Genomic DNA, 15,451 nt, shown 5'->3' on the forward strand with positions numbered 1-15,451 from the left:
ACTGATGGTCCTCCCCTTCGGGATATAATGTCTGCTGATTCCCGCTGCCCCCCACTCTGGCCTACTTGTATTCTGTTCTTTGACCCTCCCCCATCCCCCCACCTTTATTTTTTAAACATGCTGCACAGTTTCCTTAACCTCTGTACTTTACCAGTACTTTAGGATGATCACTCAATATTTATTCATTATTCATATTTAAAAGTCTGCTATTTTGTGATGTTTTGTGTCCAAGCCAATCTTGTCTATGCGGCACACATCAAAAGACTCCCTCGTCCTCAGACTCCTTACAAAAAACAGGTCTAATTGTTGGGTGTGAAAAACAGCATTGTTTGAATGAACACTCCCTCATAGTCTCAATTTTTGGTTTTAATGTCATCTATTCCTGTTTAAGGTCTTTTTACACGCAATAAACATACTTATTTGCAACATGATATTCAATATTTATGTACAGACCTGGATTACTGTGACCTTAAACCAATCAAAGAAATTGAGTGCTTGTGCCAAGAAAATGAAATACCCTCTGAGGCCAAAATGTTGTGGTTTTGATTTCCTACATTTCAGAACTAGGGTCTGGAGGTTGGGATGCTTTTATTTTGTTGTTTTGGGTTTTTTTTTTTTTACAATTTTTTTTTTTACTCTCTCTCCAGCACATGGTGCCGCCATTTTCTTGTCAGTTCTCATTAATTCAGGCTCTCTCGTGCATAACGAGATCAAAATTCATGAAGGCTTGGTCCAAAAAACATGAAACAATGTCAAACATCAGACATGGCAAAACATGAAAACGTAACTTGACTTGATATGGCTCAGTCACGCTATGACATGGGACGAGACAGTTACGCTAGCTGACGCTCGTGAACACACATGCATATACACACATGATCTGGCAACAAGTGGCATGAAAAACTTAAATACACAATGTAATTATTGCACAAATGCACGCGTGGCCGTAGAGAACCGCAGCCCTAACATATTTATGTGGTGTAAAAATGTTAGGGTCGGTGGGAATTTTTAGGGTCTGCCGGAATATCGGAACTACAGGCTTAATTTTTTTTTTTTACGCCTTACAGAGTGATGTATCGTGATGTATAGTGATGCGCAATTAGCTGTAGACAGTAGACATTGCATTATTTCTTTACTCAGCAGTGTCAACTCTGCTCTAGAAAATTAATCATAATTTAATCTATTACATATATATATATATATATAACAGCTGCAACCCTATCTGGACTCTTACATCAGGTGAGTTGCGGGGTTCAAAACACATCTCTTCCACTCTACTCCACCTGAAGCTAAATTGGCATCAATGTTTGATGCGCAGCTGCCAGGCTGCCTGCCAACATGGTACTGTCATTTGTCATATAATCTTCTCCTGTCAATTCACCATCACTGCCATCTGTTCTTCAAACCAGCTGTTAGATCTTCCCAGTCATATAAACCTCTACATGTTTCATTTTCCCATTTCTACCTGTAACTTGAATCTGAAATATAATCTGAAATTGTGACCTCACTTGCTCTATCAGTAAGAATGCATTACATTACATATTACATTCACACAAAAAAGTTGCTCACTGTAAATGATTAATTGATTCGAGAATGGTCAATGATGGCACTGATTTCATATTTGACCCTGTGTTGGGTTGACCTTCCCAGCACATAGAGCAGTATCAACTGGTGCCCCTCCCCCTTCCCACCCACTTTTAAGTAGGTTCACTCCTTTCTGTCATTACGACCAGCTGCTCATTATACTTACCAACCATGCTCTGCATATGTGTGCGGTCCACACAGCCTGAAGCATGTGAAGGTTCTGGAAGAGCTGCAGGAATGAGGGAGGTGCTTTCCTAATTAAGATTAGACTTTACGGCGATTTTATCAGCCTGATTGTAATCTTACAATAATTGGCATTTTACCTTAATCTCCTGAGCGGTTTTAATGTCATAATTCGCCGCATTGATTGGCTCCATAAAAGACATTTACCCCTCGTCGCCGTCGTGCACTGTATATCTGAATCCAAATGCCAGTTTATTTTTATATCATAGTATTTCTATAGGTTTTTTCCCTGTCTTTTGATGTAGTCCTGCAAATATTTGACCACCAATAGTTATTTTTAAAAACGAATTGACGCTGTGGGACAGACAAGTTTAGAAAGAAGTGTAAGGACTGGATCAGACTACAAGGAAAATTTGCTCTTTCACTAATCAACTACATCAGACTACTGCAAGATTATCTTGTATTCCGATATCACCGCATCAAGTTTTTTCCGATCATTGGGCATTATCTCATCAACTCAACTGCGACCGGATACACTCATTACCGTGGGCATAACAACAAAAGTGGATCACGCCGACTGTAGCGAAAGGAGAAAATGGGGAGAAAATGTGTTGATGGTCACTGCTGCTCAGGATAGGAGTAGACCTTTGTGCAAGGCTTGCTTGAGGTATGTTCATGTACTTTTAATACAGCTTGCAAGCAGCCAACATAACATAATGTACCCTAGCAAGCTAGTGCTAGCGCTCATGGTTGTGCGGAAACATGCTGCCATTCTGTTCAACACATGATCTGCCCAGAGCAGTGATTTCTAACCTTTTTGGAGTCAAGACACACACCGGTACTTCACAATTGAAAAATCTCACGACACACCAACAAATAAAAATTTCACAAAAAGTAGATACATTAATTGCCGTATATGCTTACTGCCTTCTAAAAGAAGGTCATTTCTTTTCTCTTTCACTATGCCCCATTGGCATAAGTAGATGAAGAAAGATACAGTGGTTATCATAAATGTATACTTTTTTTAAATATTAAGTACACAAGTGTATGCTATAAATGAAAAACAGGTCATTAGATTCATTGCTCCATATTGTGATCAGGTTGCCACATTGTAGTTCGGGTTTCTCTCAGAGGGCTGTTCTAACTGTGAAACCATAGAAATCCTAATCCTAAAATAATCGCCTCATCATATTGATATGTAAAATTTCTGAATTACTTTTGGAATCAGTAATAAAGGGTAATGAGTTTTGGTTTTTTGCTGTTTGGTAACGTAAAAACGCTTGCAATACCACAACATTATGATTTATGATATGACGATTTGAAATTTTAGTGCAGATTTGAACAAGAATCATGGAAGTTGCCATACATGATTTGCCTTCGCAGGCCACATAAAATCATGTGCCGGGCTGGATCTGGCCCCCAGGCCTTGAGTGTGACACCTGTTGTTTAAAGCCTTATTACGGTATGGCAATAAATATAATTAATTATCTTCTGGAATTCTGGCCAAAACTGATTTCTCTTTTATCTTGATTAGTTGGTTTTAATGTTAATATGTTGGTCATATCAACTGACTCCAGATACAACTACATATTTCCGTATGTCCTAAGCATTTCATCGCACCATAAACATTTACTAGGCTGCTTTAGTGGAAAATATATTTTTTTAAATTTCACAGCTAACCCTAACTTGTACATTTACATTTTGTTTTTTAATGTTGACTGAAGGTGGCACAGTGGATCAGCTGTAAAGTGTTAGCCTCGCAGTTCTGAAGTCAAGGGTTCGATCCCGGCCCCACCTCTGTGGAGTTTCCATGTTCTCCCCGGGTCTGCGTAGGCTTTCTTTGGGCACATCCCAAAAACATGCAACATTAACTGGAAACTCTAAATTGCCCCTAGGTTTGATTGTGTGTGCGGCTGTTTCTCTGTGCCCTAATATTGGGTGGCAACCAGTTCAGGGTGTACCCCGCCTCCTGCCCGTTGACAGGTGGGGTAGGCTCCAGTACTCCCGCGACCCTTGTGAGGATAAGCAGCTAAAAAAATGGATGGATGGGATGTTGACTTAATCAAACAACGTCTTCTTTCTACTTGTAATTATGACTTCCTATGATTGACATATATTTTTCATCTTGTAACAATGGCTAGCAAGGTAACTTTCACAATGCAATCACAGGTTTGTGGTGATATTTTTGCATAGAAATCATGGTTATTCATTGGTTAAACTAATTTAACATCGCAGGTTTAAATTGCATGCATCAGTCAATTTGACTCATCCAGCTATTTCTAAAGCACTATCCTCATTAGAATCATGGGTGAGCTAGGGCCTATCTCAGCTGACTTTGGAAGAGAGGTGATAGTGAGTTTCCGTCTGTTTAAACAGATCATTGGATAGCAACGATATCAAAGAACCAGCCTCGCAGAGTTGTTCTTAGTTTGCAGACTTCTTTATTTATATTGTATATTTTATTAACTGAGCAAGTGAAAATAACTGAGTGGTAAACATTCAGGTGTATTCCACTCTCATGACCTGTCTGCTTCAGACCCCCGTGACAGAAGTCATTGGTAAAGATCAGACCACGCTCGCCCCTATCACTCCTCTCCGAGGCAAATAATGAAGCCATTCTGTGGTGCCTGCAGCTGCGTCAGAATAATCTGGGGATGAGGCTCGTACTAAGGTCACAGGACAGCTCTCTGGATGGACAGAAAGCGTGATGAGAGTGGAAGCCTGTTGCCTTTGCTTCACCACAGACAAAGGTTTTCAGCTATAAATGAGTTTTGGTCACCGTGTATGCATGTGTGTTTATGAGAAAAGCTTTCACAGGACCAGAAATAACATCACTGTCGACTCATAAAGCATTGTTCATCAAAGAGAACATCCAACTGCTTTCATCTTTGTGATAACAGAAAAAAATCTATCTTTTATGAAATTGTCAGCCTGGAAGTCAACATCACTGGAAAAAGATAACAAAGGCGTTTGATTTGATAGACTTATTTGCTGTTAAATGACTGCAACGAAACAGTTAAGTAGACCTTTTTGTTTCCCAGTTGAATTGGTTGCATTGAAAAATACCGTAAAAGAGCTCGACTTTTGGGAAGTATTATAAGATTTTGCATCAATGAACATGTCATATCAGTGGATTTCAGGTTGCTGGCACATGTGTGACCCAGCAGTTAATAGTTATGCTGGGATGTGAACCCTGCTGAGGACACACATGTCTGAAAGTAGCCCGCTACTAAGCCAATAAACACCAGTGCACGCACCTCTCTTGATTCAGTCTTAAGACTTCCAGATTTTCACATACAGATGCTTAGTCATGACTACGTGCTGCTACTCTTTCTGGATGTTCTCGATGTGGATATGTAGCTCTGGTATCAGCCAAATGGTGTAGTCGTTTCACTTTGCAGAGGAGCCGTGGGAGACGGTGCCTGTAGGGTATGTGAGCGATCATATATGTGCATGTGCACTTCACTGCACAGTGTGAAAGATAATAACATCCCGTGTCAGCTTCCAGAAGATTAGCCTCGATGGGAGAAATCCTCCGTCATATTGCTGCACCTTATTATCTTGTCTGACTTTTTCTGTGCCTATTTTACCTTGTCTTACTGTTATGACGGACCATAGTTTTTTTTTTTTCATTTTTCTTTTTTTTTTCTAAGGATTGTTGCTCAGTTTTCCACTGCAAATAATTTAGGTCACAAAAGCTATATAGTGTTGGGTTCTAAGAGTAAATCCTTGCTTATGTTGTGTTTGGTGTTCTCTTCACAGATCTCTGTTGGACTTGAAATAACCTAAGAAGAAGGAGAAAGAGGGCTGGTCCATCGTGGATCAGTGAAGTGAGTCCCATAGAACAACAGTGATGTTTTTGGTCGCTGCAGGCTGTACTGCAGACAGCTCAGTGTGTGTGGGGCCCCTGCCTCTCAGTTTCTTGCATCCCTCCTGACATGGGATGCCAGTCTCCTGCCCACCTGGACTCCTTCTTGCCCTGAGGTTCCTTGGGGCACCATGAACACCTACAGAGACAGAGGGGTGACCTGCACCTCCTCAGACCTTCTCGACACGGGGGGCGAAGGCGGGCTGCCTCAACACACGCCGCTTCGCCACACCCCTAATGGTCACCCGGTCCATATGGATGCGACCCTACAGCCCCGCATTTCAGTGCCTAAAATGGGGGTTCGCGCGCGGATTGCAGAGTGGCCCCCGCGTCGGGCCCAGTCCAGAGAGTCCCTGCTTGAGAACGGTCAAATTAACAACTATCACAACGGTGATGACTTTTCCACGTCTGTGTCCTCGTCGGCGCTGTCTCCGGATGTCGGATTGATACGAGGCGGAATGGCACGGTTGCCACGGCGGTTGTCCAAAGATGTGGAGTTCCGAGGCAGAGCATTCGCCACAGAGAGAGGTTCACCTTTGAGCCTTCGTGTCCTCCCCCCGCTGAGGCAGCGCTCCAACAGTGAGGTGACGCTGAGTGAACAGGATGAGAACGAGGTGAGATTGAAGTCTCAACTGTATTTCTTGGGCACTTCAACTATGACCACAACTCTTAACAATGTCCTCGTGATATCGCATTAAATATCCATTCATCATCTGAGCCGCTTATCCTCACAAGTGTTGTGGGTTTGCTGGAGCCGATCCCAGCTATCTTCAGGCAGGAGGCGCAGGGCACACCCTGAACTGGTTGCTAGCCAATTGCAAGACACATAGAAACAAACAACCAGTTGTACTCACTACCACACTTATGGGAAATTTAGAGTCTCCAATTAATGCATGTTTTTGGGATGTTGAAGGGAACCACAGAAAAAAGTCAATCTGGGAAAATTTGCAAACTCCACACAGGTAAGGCCGTGATTTGAACCTCAGTTCTCAGAACAGTGAGGCAGACACTCTAACCAGTTCCATTGTGCTGCCTACATAAAACATGATAGTAAAATAATAAGTAAGAATAGAACAATAAAAAAATACACAGAATATTCTTACAAGAGTTCATTTACATTGTCGTTAGTATACAGAAGGTGTAAAATTTCCTTACTTTTAGAACAGTCCCAATGATTTGTGAAGCTGTTTGTGGACAAGGAGCAAGATTGAAGTCTCCAACAAGCAACTATGAGGTCGCTGGTATCAGGGTTGACTCTGGCTGGCATGCTGAAATTTTAAGCATGAATGGCGTTGCACGCTTGGTACAAGCTGAGTTAAAATGTATACAAACAACTGCAGTTTTGTACCTGCTGTCTTTTGGGGAATAACACATACAGAAGGATTGGTTAAATTTTCTTTAATATTTAGTCCTCTTACTTGCTTCACTTACTTTCTATTAGCACCGGCTCTCGTTCCTTTTCACAGAGTTGCCACGAAATGCATGATTAGCCAATATGAACGTTGGTCTGCTCCACGTTGGAGCGAAGATCGTTGCGGTTGTATCAACATAGACAAAAAGCCAGAGTCCATTACATCTACATTTTCTACTCAATTACATACAGAGGTACCTTTGCTTAAGAAATTAATTTGTTTGTTAATTTTTTTAAATCGTTTCGTAATGTGAATTTTTCAGAAGTAGAAGGGGTTTTTTTTTACATGTAAAGAGTCCAATCCGTTCCAAGCCGCCCGGAAGAATAGGCAGAATGGAATACACATCTTCCTCAAAATATTGAGATTCTGGGTTTGAATCTCAGCTCTGGCCTTCCTTTTGTATAGTTTGCATGTTTTCCCTGTGCTTGCTTGGGGTTTCTCCGGTATTCAGACATACTGCCACATTCCCAAAACATTCCTGTTAGGACCATTGGATTGGGGGGAAAAAAAACATCCGTAGAGTCTGAATGGTGATTTGTCTCTATGTGCCCTGCAACTCACTGGCGACCAGTCTGGAGTGTGCCGCTCCTCTGACTCAAAAACAGCTATGATAGGCACTCGCTCCCACTCTTTAACCCCAGTGAGGACAAGTTGTATAGAAAAGGAATAGTGTAAAATTGTATAGCTTAAAATTTTGAACACATCTCTTTTGCACGCCAAGGTGGAGGTCCGTGGCACAGGAGTGATGGGGACCTTGTTCAGAGAGTATGGCAGCACCTCCTCCATCGACATCCAGGGGATCCCCGAGCAGAGCTTTTTCGACATGCTCACCCAGTTCCAGCAGGAGAGGCCTGACCAGCGCAGCTCAGCACCCACTCGTCTCAGAGAGCTGCTACATACGTCGGACTCGCAACCAACCAGTGCTCCTTCGCCAGGTTCCACACTGAGTGGGGATGAGCGAAGGAAGGATGGAGGTGAGCGCGTGAGGAAGAAAAGCGGCGGTACAGAATCGTCCCTTGGGACCTCGTCCTTGTTCCGAAAACTTCGGAGCGCCAGTCGAGTGGAGCAGGACAGTGGTAAAGGAGAGACAAGTGAAGATGGAGGACGGGGTTCATCTGATATTCCCTACAAAGCGTGGGTTTGCCCAAAAAGCTTTGTCCACTATGACGCACAGAGTATCTTGTTTGACCTCCACGAGGCCGCAGCTCAACGGGGCTACGTGACCCAGAGGAGGAACATGGCTACAGGGGCATCAGCCGCCTCCGTGTCTCTATCTGCATCCAGGTCCTTGCCTCTTAGCGGGAATGAACACATATATGCCAGCATTGAGGATTTAACTCTGGGCCTAGACCCAAGCACAACCACTGCCTCTATGGTCGTGGACCCTACATACGTTCCTCCCGGAGCCCACAGCTCAAGTCCACTGCTACTCAGCTGCCCCCACTTCCTCAATGAAACGGGGGGCCACCGTGAACGTAACATCAGCTTCCTCAACTCATCAGCAGAGCGAGGAGAAAGAGGAAAAGATGGAGTGAAGGGTTGGTTGAGGAGGAGTAACGCCAGTGTGTCCGTGGTGGAGACGCCTATTGAACAGCAGGTCACAAGACTGGAAAGACTGAAAGAGTACAGTGTAGAGCACGTTGATCTGGGGGCTAGGTACTACAGAGACTACTTCCATGGGAAAGGTAAGTGGCACAGAAATTCTTTCTGAGAGACTATTACAACAAAACATTCCGAATCATCATTAGCTGTACTTAGGAGCTTTGACACGATCTGCGGTGTTGTTTTGCCAGTGTCCCCACTGACAGTCCCTCCAGCGCATCATTTGACAGTTGATATCCAGCTGGGCCTGAGCATTGCTATGTGAGCCAATTTGGCAACTTTCCTATGTTTTCATTTTTATTATACGTTAATCCACCACGTCTGTTAACCAACTTAAATCACCATTGCTTTTATCAGCACACTTACACTAAAACTCCGTTTGTCAGTGGAAGTATAGGGTTACAATTTGAAATAACAGTTGAGTAACTATTTTTTTCTATGCCAGTGTTTCTTCATCTTGTTTGAGCCAGGACAGATATTTTACAATTAAAAAAATCTAATGGCACACCACCACCCAAAAAAAAAAACAAATACAGACACAAAAAGAAAAACAGAAGTGATGATGATCTCATCTCAATTTACTCATAAACTTAATTAGTGTGAAATTCTGGCCTGTTAAGCTTAATACAATGATGTTGCACTAGCAGGAATTGGACAAATAATAATTACTGCGTTAAGTCACTCATATGAGTTAACTCACTTTATAAAAAGCAGCCGTCTGGAAAATGGTCCATTTAACCCATTGGGAATGAACAATGCAAAATACCATAATGCTATATTCATTGAGTTAAATAAAAAAAAGTCAAAAACTTTTAACATTTCATTAGTTACGTTTCACTTAATGATGTCCTTACTACTTTTTTCCATCAGTTTTTATGTTGTTGTTTTTTTGAAGGGGAGGCAGGGATGAAATAATGGCATTCCCATGCATTTCATTAGACAAATATGTTTGGAGATAAGATTTAAGCATGATGGGAGAACTCCAAAGCATGCTGGGAGGATTCAAATAGTGTTTAAAGTGCATGTTTTTTTTTTGTCAATTATTTCTTCAGTCATTCTTGTATTTGTTTTTTTATTTGTTAGTTACATATTATTCTGTTTGTTGTGGTGTGATAATTTTAGTTTCAATATGAAACCTTAAGTGTGAAGATCATCCTGTGTGATGACTTGCCTACACTATCAGTGTGTGTGGCAATGTAAGCATTTTCTGACCTTCACTGCTTTGTGCGCACCATCAAAATGTAGCTTACATACATGCTAAAACACATGCTAGCATGTATGCTAACAACGTAACCAGTGTTCAGGTGTACTTCATTTGTCTCGTCACAGAACAACATTTATATATTTTGGAACTCTTCGTGCACATAAGGCGTTACCACTTTATAAGGTACCCCATCTATTTAGGTAGGACTTATAAGTGCACCTTATGGTCGTGAAAATACGGTACATTATGAAAAAAAAACCATGTGAGAACAAAATCCATAAATATGCAGGACTGTGAACGGTTAACCGTAAATGGTCAAGGGCACACTGTAATTATCAAATTTTTTTAAAATTGAAACGTGAGTACTTACAACTTTATTGTAGTCGGCACTGCGAGCTAGTTTTAGGCACGGCACGGTTGACATCACATAAGTAAATGCTTCTCCAAGCCTTCAATCACCTACAGCTTTTCTGGTTGAACAATTGCGTAATCTTGTCAGCTTTACTTGCTCTTTGCATCAAAATTACAGTGGTGGGAGGAATGGCCTGTGTGTGTTGTACAACCACTGACAGTACTTTCATGTTTTCATACACGCAAAATACACACGCACACACAGAGTTCCCTTCATGGAGCAAAATCGGCATCCATCAAACTACCAATGTCAGTTAAGAGTTTTCAGAAGTGTACTGGGAATAATGTGCTTGTTAATGATTAGGTACTTACTGTACATTGTTGTCATGTCAATTCTGTTGCTGATTTGTTGTTGTGGAGAAATGATATTCCAGCTACTTGGCTGCTGCTGCTCTGAGAATTGCCACAGCAAAACTAACACCAGACTTTAATGGACTGCCAAAAAAATGATCAACAAAACGACACGGTTTCCATTATCATCAAATCTAAGTATTAACACAACAATGCCTTTTTTGTTGTTCATTTTTCATCAGCATCTGCTTGTGACTTGGCCTGCCTGTCAATTTTTTTTAAAATGTCAATGTGGCCCCTGAGCCAAAACGTTTGCCTGCCCATCCCTGGTATAGACAATAATGTTCCAAGGCACAGTGGTTGGGAATTATTCTCCAAGGCAAATTAAATTCCAGTAAACAGGCTTCATCTTGAAGGACAAAAGATATTTAAACAGATATGGGTTTTACAAGTTATGTAATAACACTTTCCAAATGTTCATTATGTGCACTGCTTGAAACATGACACTTTGCTTTAATTGTCCAAATCTGCTTTCCAGCTGGTGTATAGTATTTTCATTGAATTTCCTCGAAATTGACCCCTCCGTACAGGGCACTTAACCACGCCTCCTGAAGTTACGTCACCCCACGTGTGCTAACCTCAGACAAACAATGGCGGCGCAGCAAGAAAAGTCTAGAGCAAAACTGTCCGATTTACCAGCTGATTTCTCACTCGCATTCTTAGCTAACAGTGAAATATCGTTGAAAGGCAGACAGCAGGGCTTCAAGTATTTCATCAAGGGGTATTTCAATGGTATTTACATGCATATCGACGGAGAAACCATTGATATTAGCGCGAGATCTTTCCGGAGTCAGAGGAAGACCGAGAAGCCACATAATATAATATATTATAACCCAAAGACGAATTCGTCATTGACAGTTTCCTATTTTCGTGTTACCTATTACTCTTGTGTGCAGAATCTGTATGTGTATCTGTATAGCCGTTTGTGAACCGCTGTATGAAGGAAAAGAAGAAGGCGAGGCTTGATTTACGAGTTGTTTCTCTTGTTTTCTTTGTATAACGTCACGCGCTCCCCTCAATAATTATTCTTGAATTAGTGCCGAACCTACATAAGTCCCGACCGAGTACGACAATCACTATAGTGTCCTCAAACATCCTTCCTTCAGTCTTGGTTTCTCGGTGCACGTCAAAGGCTTTTAGGACTCGCTAGTCCGGTTTAGCTTAGCTCGGGAGCCGCCAACAGAGACACGTTTGTGCAGTCAGATCATCGCAAAATATCGCTCAATACAGATCAAGTGTGTCAATCATTCACACGTAGCTATGTTATGCAAGCGAAGAACTGCTAATTCATTTATATGAGACATGTATTGAAAATCAAATATAGGACTGACCTTCGTGCAAACAAAGTCCAGTTTAGCTTAGCTCGGGAGCGCCGAACAGAGACACGTTTGTGCAGTCAGATCATCGCAAAATATTGCTCAACACAGATCAAGTGTTTCAATCATTCACACGTAGCTATGTTATGCAAGCGAAGAACTGCTAATTAATTTATATTAGACATGTATTGAAAATCAAATATAGGGCATACCTTTGTGCAAACATATCTGTTCCGGTTGATGGATTCAGTTGATCATGCGGTCTTCCGCAAAGTTTGATCCATCGAAGACATTTTTCGTACTCTGTCTTCTGTTCCGGTTGATTTTAGATGGATTTAGTTGATGATGCGGTCTTCCACAAAGTTTGATCCATCGAAGACATTTTTTGAACTGGGTCTTCGGTTTTGGAAAGGGTACGAATAGAACACCAACTAGCCTTTCAGGATACCTGTCGTCACTATTACAAAGTCCGTGGCAACACCTCTTAACCATATCTATTGTTAAAGAACCCAAATACGCGATAAAACGCTAACAAAAGCTATATTGGACCATGCAACGTTGTCTGAGGGAACGGTGAGTGCAAAAGGGCCGTGGTTTATGCAGATCTCTGGCCTCTGATTGGTCAGCGACGCGGATGACGTAATTTCTACGGAGGGGTCAATTGTACAGTGCACACTCGTTTAAATGTGTTTGAGCACATTCTAACTCACAAAAGGCCTTTTTATTGTTACTGAATGTCATTCCTCACACTGAAAGAAGGGATAGTAGAAAATCTAACATTGAACACAAATGTTTAACATGAAAAATGGAATTTGATCGGAATTGAGAATTGAATTGGAGATGGGAATTATTTATTCGACTGCAGAACGATCTCAAATTGTTTGATACACCAACTAAGACTAAGTCCAGAGATGCTGTAGGTGTATGCACGTGGACATTTCTCATTATCACCTCATAAGACGCTGTGCGGTTTGTGAAACATCCCCATGGCAAATATCATCTGGCAGCATCCTAATTAGTGGCAGATGCTGTTGTGAGCACATATGTGCCAGTGAGCATGTGTGTATCCACGCATTTAGCAAGACAGTCCCCCCTGAGGCCATGCAACCCCTTAAAGGTTATCGTTCCACAAATATGTTCCTCCTCTGACTCGGCTGTCCTGCGTTATGCCTGCACGGCCTGCATGCATGTCACAAATGCCCGTCAAAAATTTGACATTTTCCCCACAAGAGATGATGTGGAAAGCAAATAAGACTTGACTCGCATGGAATGAGTTCTTCTTCCTAGTTGTCTGCTAGTCAGTTGTTGTGGAGGAACACTTGTCAAGCATGATTCCTACCTGACCGTCTCCGGAATTGCTCTTTCAACTCCCACTTCCCCTGCGGTGTCGGGATTAGCATGGCTTAGTTTGCAAGCTTCAGAGTAGGATGCTCAGGATGCTCTGTGAAGTGTGTGGATAACTCTGAACAAGTTGCAGTATGTTTATGGGTCTCCTGTGGCAGGACGTTATCCTTTTCCTGGACTATTATTCATATTTGTAGTCCATCTTCTATTAATTGTGAGAAATCTGTCAGTAAATGTGGCAAATTGTCATCTTAATATTGCAGTTATTTTCATTGGTGTCTTGCGAAACAATGAAATTTTAGTGACCACTCCTGTAACTAAAAACACTTTTACACCATGGCCATTGAAATAAATTGAAATAGTAACTTTCATCTGTTCCAGCTCTTCACCCTCCCCAAAATATTTTGAATTTATTTCAAAAATGAAAATAATACTCAATATCAATACTCAGCTCAGTGGTTAGAGCACTGGTTTGGTAAACCAAGGGTTGTGGGTTCGTATCCCACTGCGGGCCTCCACTCCCTGAGAAGGGTTGCGTCAGGAAAGGCATCCGGGGTAAAAATTGTGCCAAACATATATATGCGTTCATCTGAGATGACACGCTGTGGCGACCCCGAAAGGGACAAGCCGAAAGAAACTTACTTATTATGGTCCTTTATAAAATGTAGTGCTCCGACTCATCCCTAAAACTCCATTTGCTATTTGCATTCTGAAATAATAGCCCAACTAATGAAAATTCCAATCTGTAATGATCTATTGAACTTGTAAGAGAGTAGCGTACATTTTCAAATGTGATTGTAGGGTGAATAGCTGTCGCATTACCCTACAGAAAAGTTTTTCTTTGTATCTTAGAATTGCTTATTTTTACCAGGATCCGTCACAACACCTTGGCCACAGTTCGAATACAGGGTCTGTTTTCAACTTGTCTGTGCCATAAATCCTCATGGACCAGACCGGGCTGCTCCCTCTGCAGCTAACCTGCTGGCTACCAAGCCTCTCTTGTCATCTTTCATGCTGTGTGGGATCAACTTTCTCCCATTCAGTCTGCCACCATCACCTCTTTCCATGGAGTGCTTCAAACCCCCCCAACACACACACACACACACACACACACGCACACACACACACACACACACACAAACTTTATGGAGATCTTGAGGAAGCCGCAATGTATATACATGGGCAGAAGCGAGGCATACTGAGTCAAAATAGCAATGGTTGTAAAAATGTGAAGTGGCAACATTGCAGTGCTTGCAAAGAAAAAAGTAAGTGCTGAATTCGTTTTGATTCAAATGGGAAAATTCTGATTCTGGATTTTTTCTTTCCCATGAGTGAGTTAGAATCACAACTCATTCATTCATAAATTTAACAAAACAGTAATCACGTAATTAAACAGAATGTCGATAAACAGTTTGTACATCATGATTAATTCATTCCTCTATTTGGCGTGTGTGACTTGGCCACTGGGCAGCAGTCTAATAATGTCATGCAGAGAAATGACTGTTTAACTCAACTACTGTAAGTCACTCCTTCTGTAGTAATATTAGTCATTTTTCAGAGATGCCACTGAATATTGTTACATTGTCTACGTTTGCTCCACGGTTTATTTTGAAATATCTGTTCCCAAAAGAATTAGGAATAATAAACAATTCTCTTTCAAATTATCTCAAATGACAAAATGAGATGTATACAAAGTAATTAAGATCATTGGTAATGTGCGCTAAGAGGAACGACTGGTGAGCACATTTGCCTCACAGTTCTTAGGACCAGGGTTCAAATCCCGTTCCTGCCTGTGTGAAGTTTGCATGTTCTCCCTGGGTGCTCCACTGTTCCCCCTCCCCCTTCGTAGATCGATAGAGGCTGGCTGCTTAAAATGTATATCGTTGGGGCTAAAAAGCTGACTTAGAGTTGCTCAGATATTCATATTTCAAATGGGCTCCTACTTTGGGGGAACACCGTGCACAGTGAGCCCTAGCCCATTTGTGGTTCAGCCTTTGCGGCCCTGCATATTCGCGAATTTTGGTCTCAAAGTTGTTGCTCACAAGGCAGTGAGGAAGTTTTACATTTCACATCGGTTTTATTATTTGTTAGTTATGCTATTCTGTTTCCTGTGGTGTGATAAGTGTAGTTTCAGTGTGACACCATGAGCGTCTACAACAACGTGAGTAATGACCTG

General features: G+C 41.7%; 1 protein-coding gene across 3 annotated transcripts in view; it reads left to right on the forward strand.

Moving 5' to 3' along the window:
- Nucleotides 1-15,451, forward strand: part of sipa1l3 (signal-induced proliferation-associated 1 like 3) — an 88,385-nt gene that overhangs the window by 38,131 nt on the left and 34,803 nt on the right. For all 3 annotated transcript variants that reach the window (XM_061826895.1, XM_061826896.1, XM_061826897.1), the window contains exons 2-3: nt 5,530-6,249; nt 7,769-8,732. In XM_061826895.1, coding sequence (XP_061682879.1) covers nt 5,767-6,249; nt 7,769-8,732 — 1,447 coding nt within the window. In that variant the 5' untranslated portion in view covers nt 5,530-5,766. The remainder of the gene's footprint in view (nt 1-5,529; nt 6,250-7,768; nt 8,733-15,451) is intronic.

Source organism: Syngnathoides biaculeatus, chromosome 8 (genome assembly GCF_019802595.1).
Source record: "Syngnathoides biaculeatus isolate LvHL_M chromosome 8, ASM1980259v1, whole genome shotgun sequence".
Lineage (NCBI taxonomy): Eukaryota > Metazoa > Chordata > Actinopteri > Syngnathiformes > Syngnathidae > Syngnathoides > Syngnathoides biaculeatus.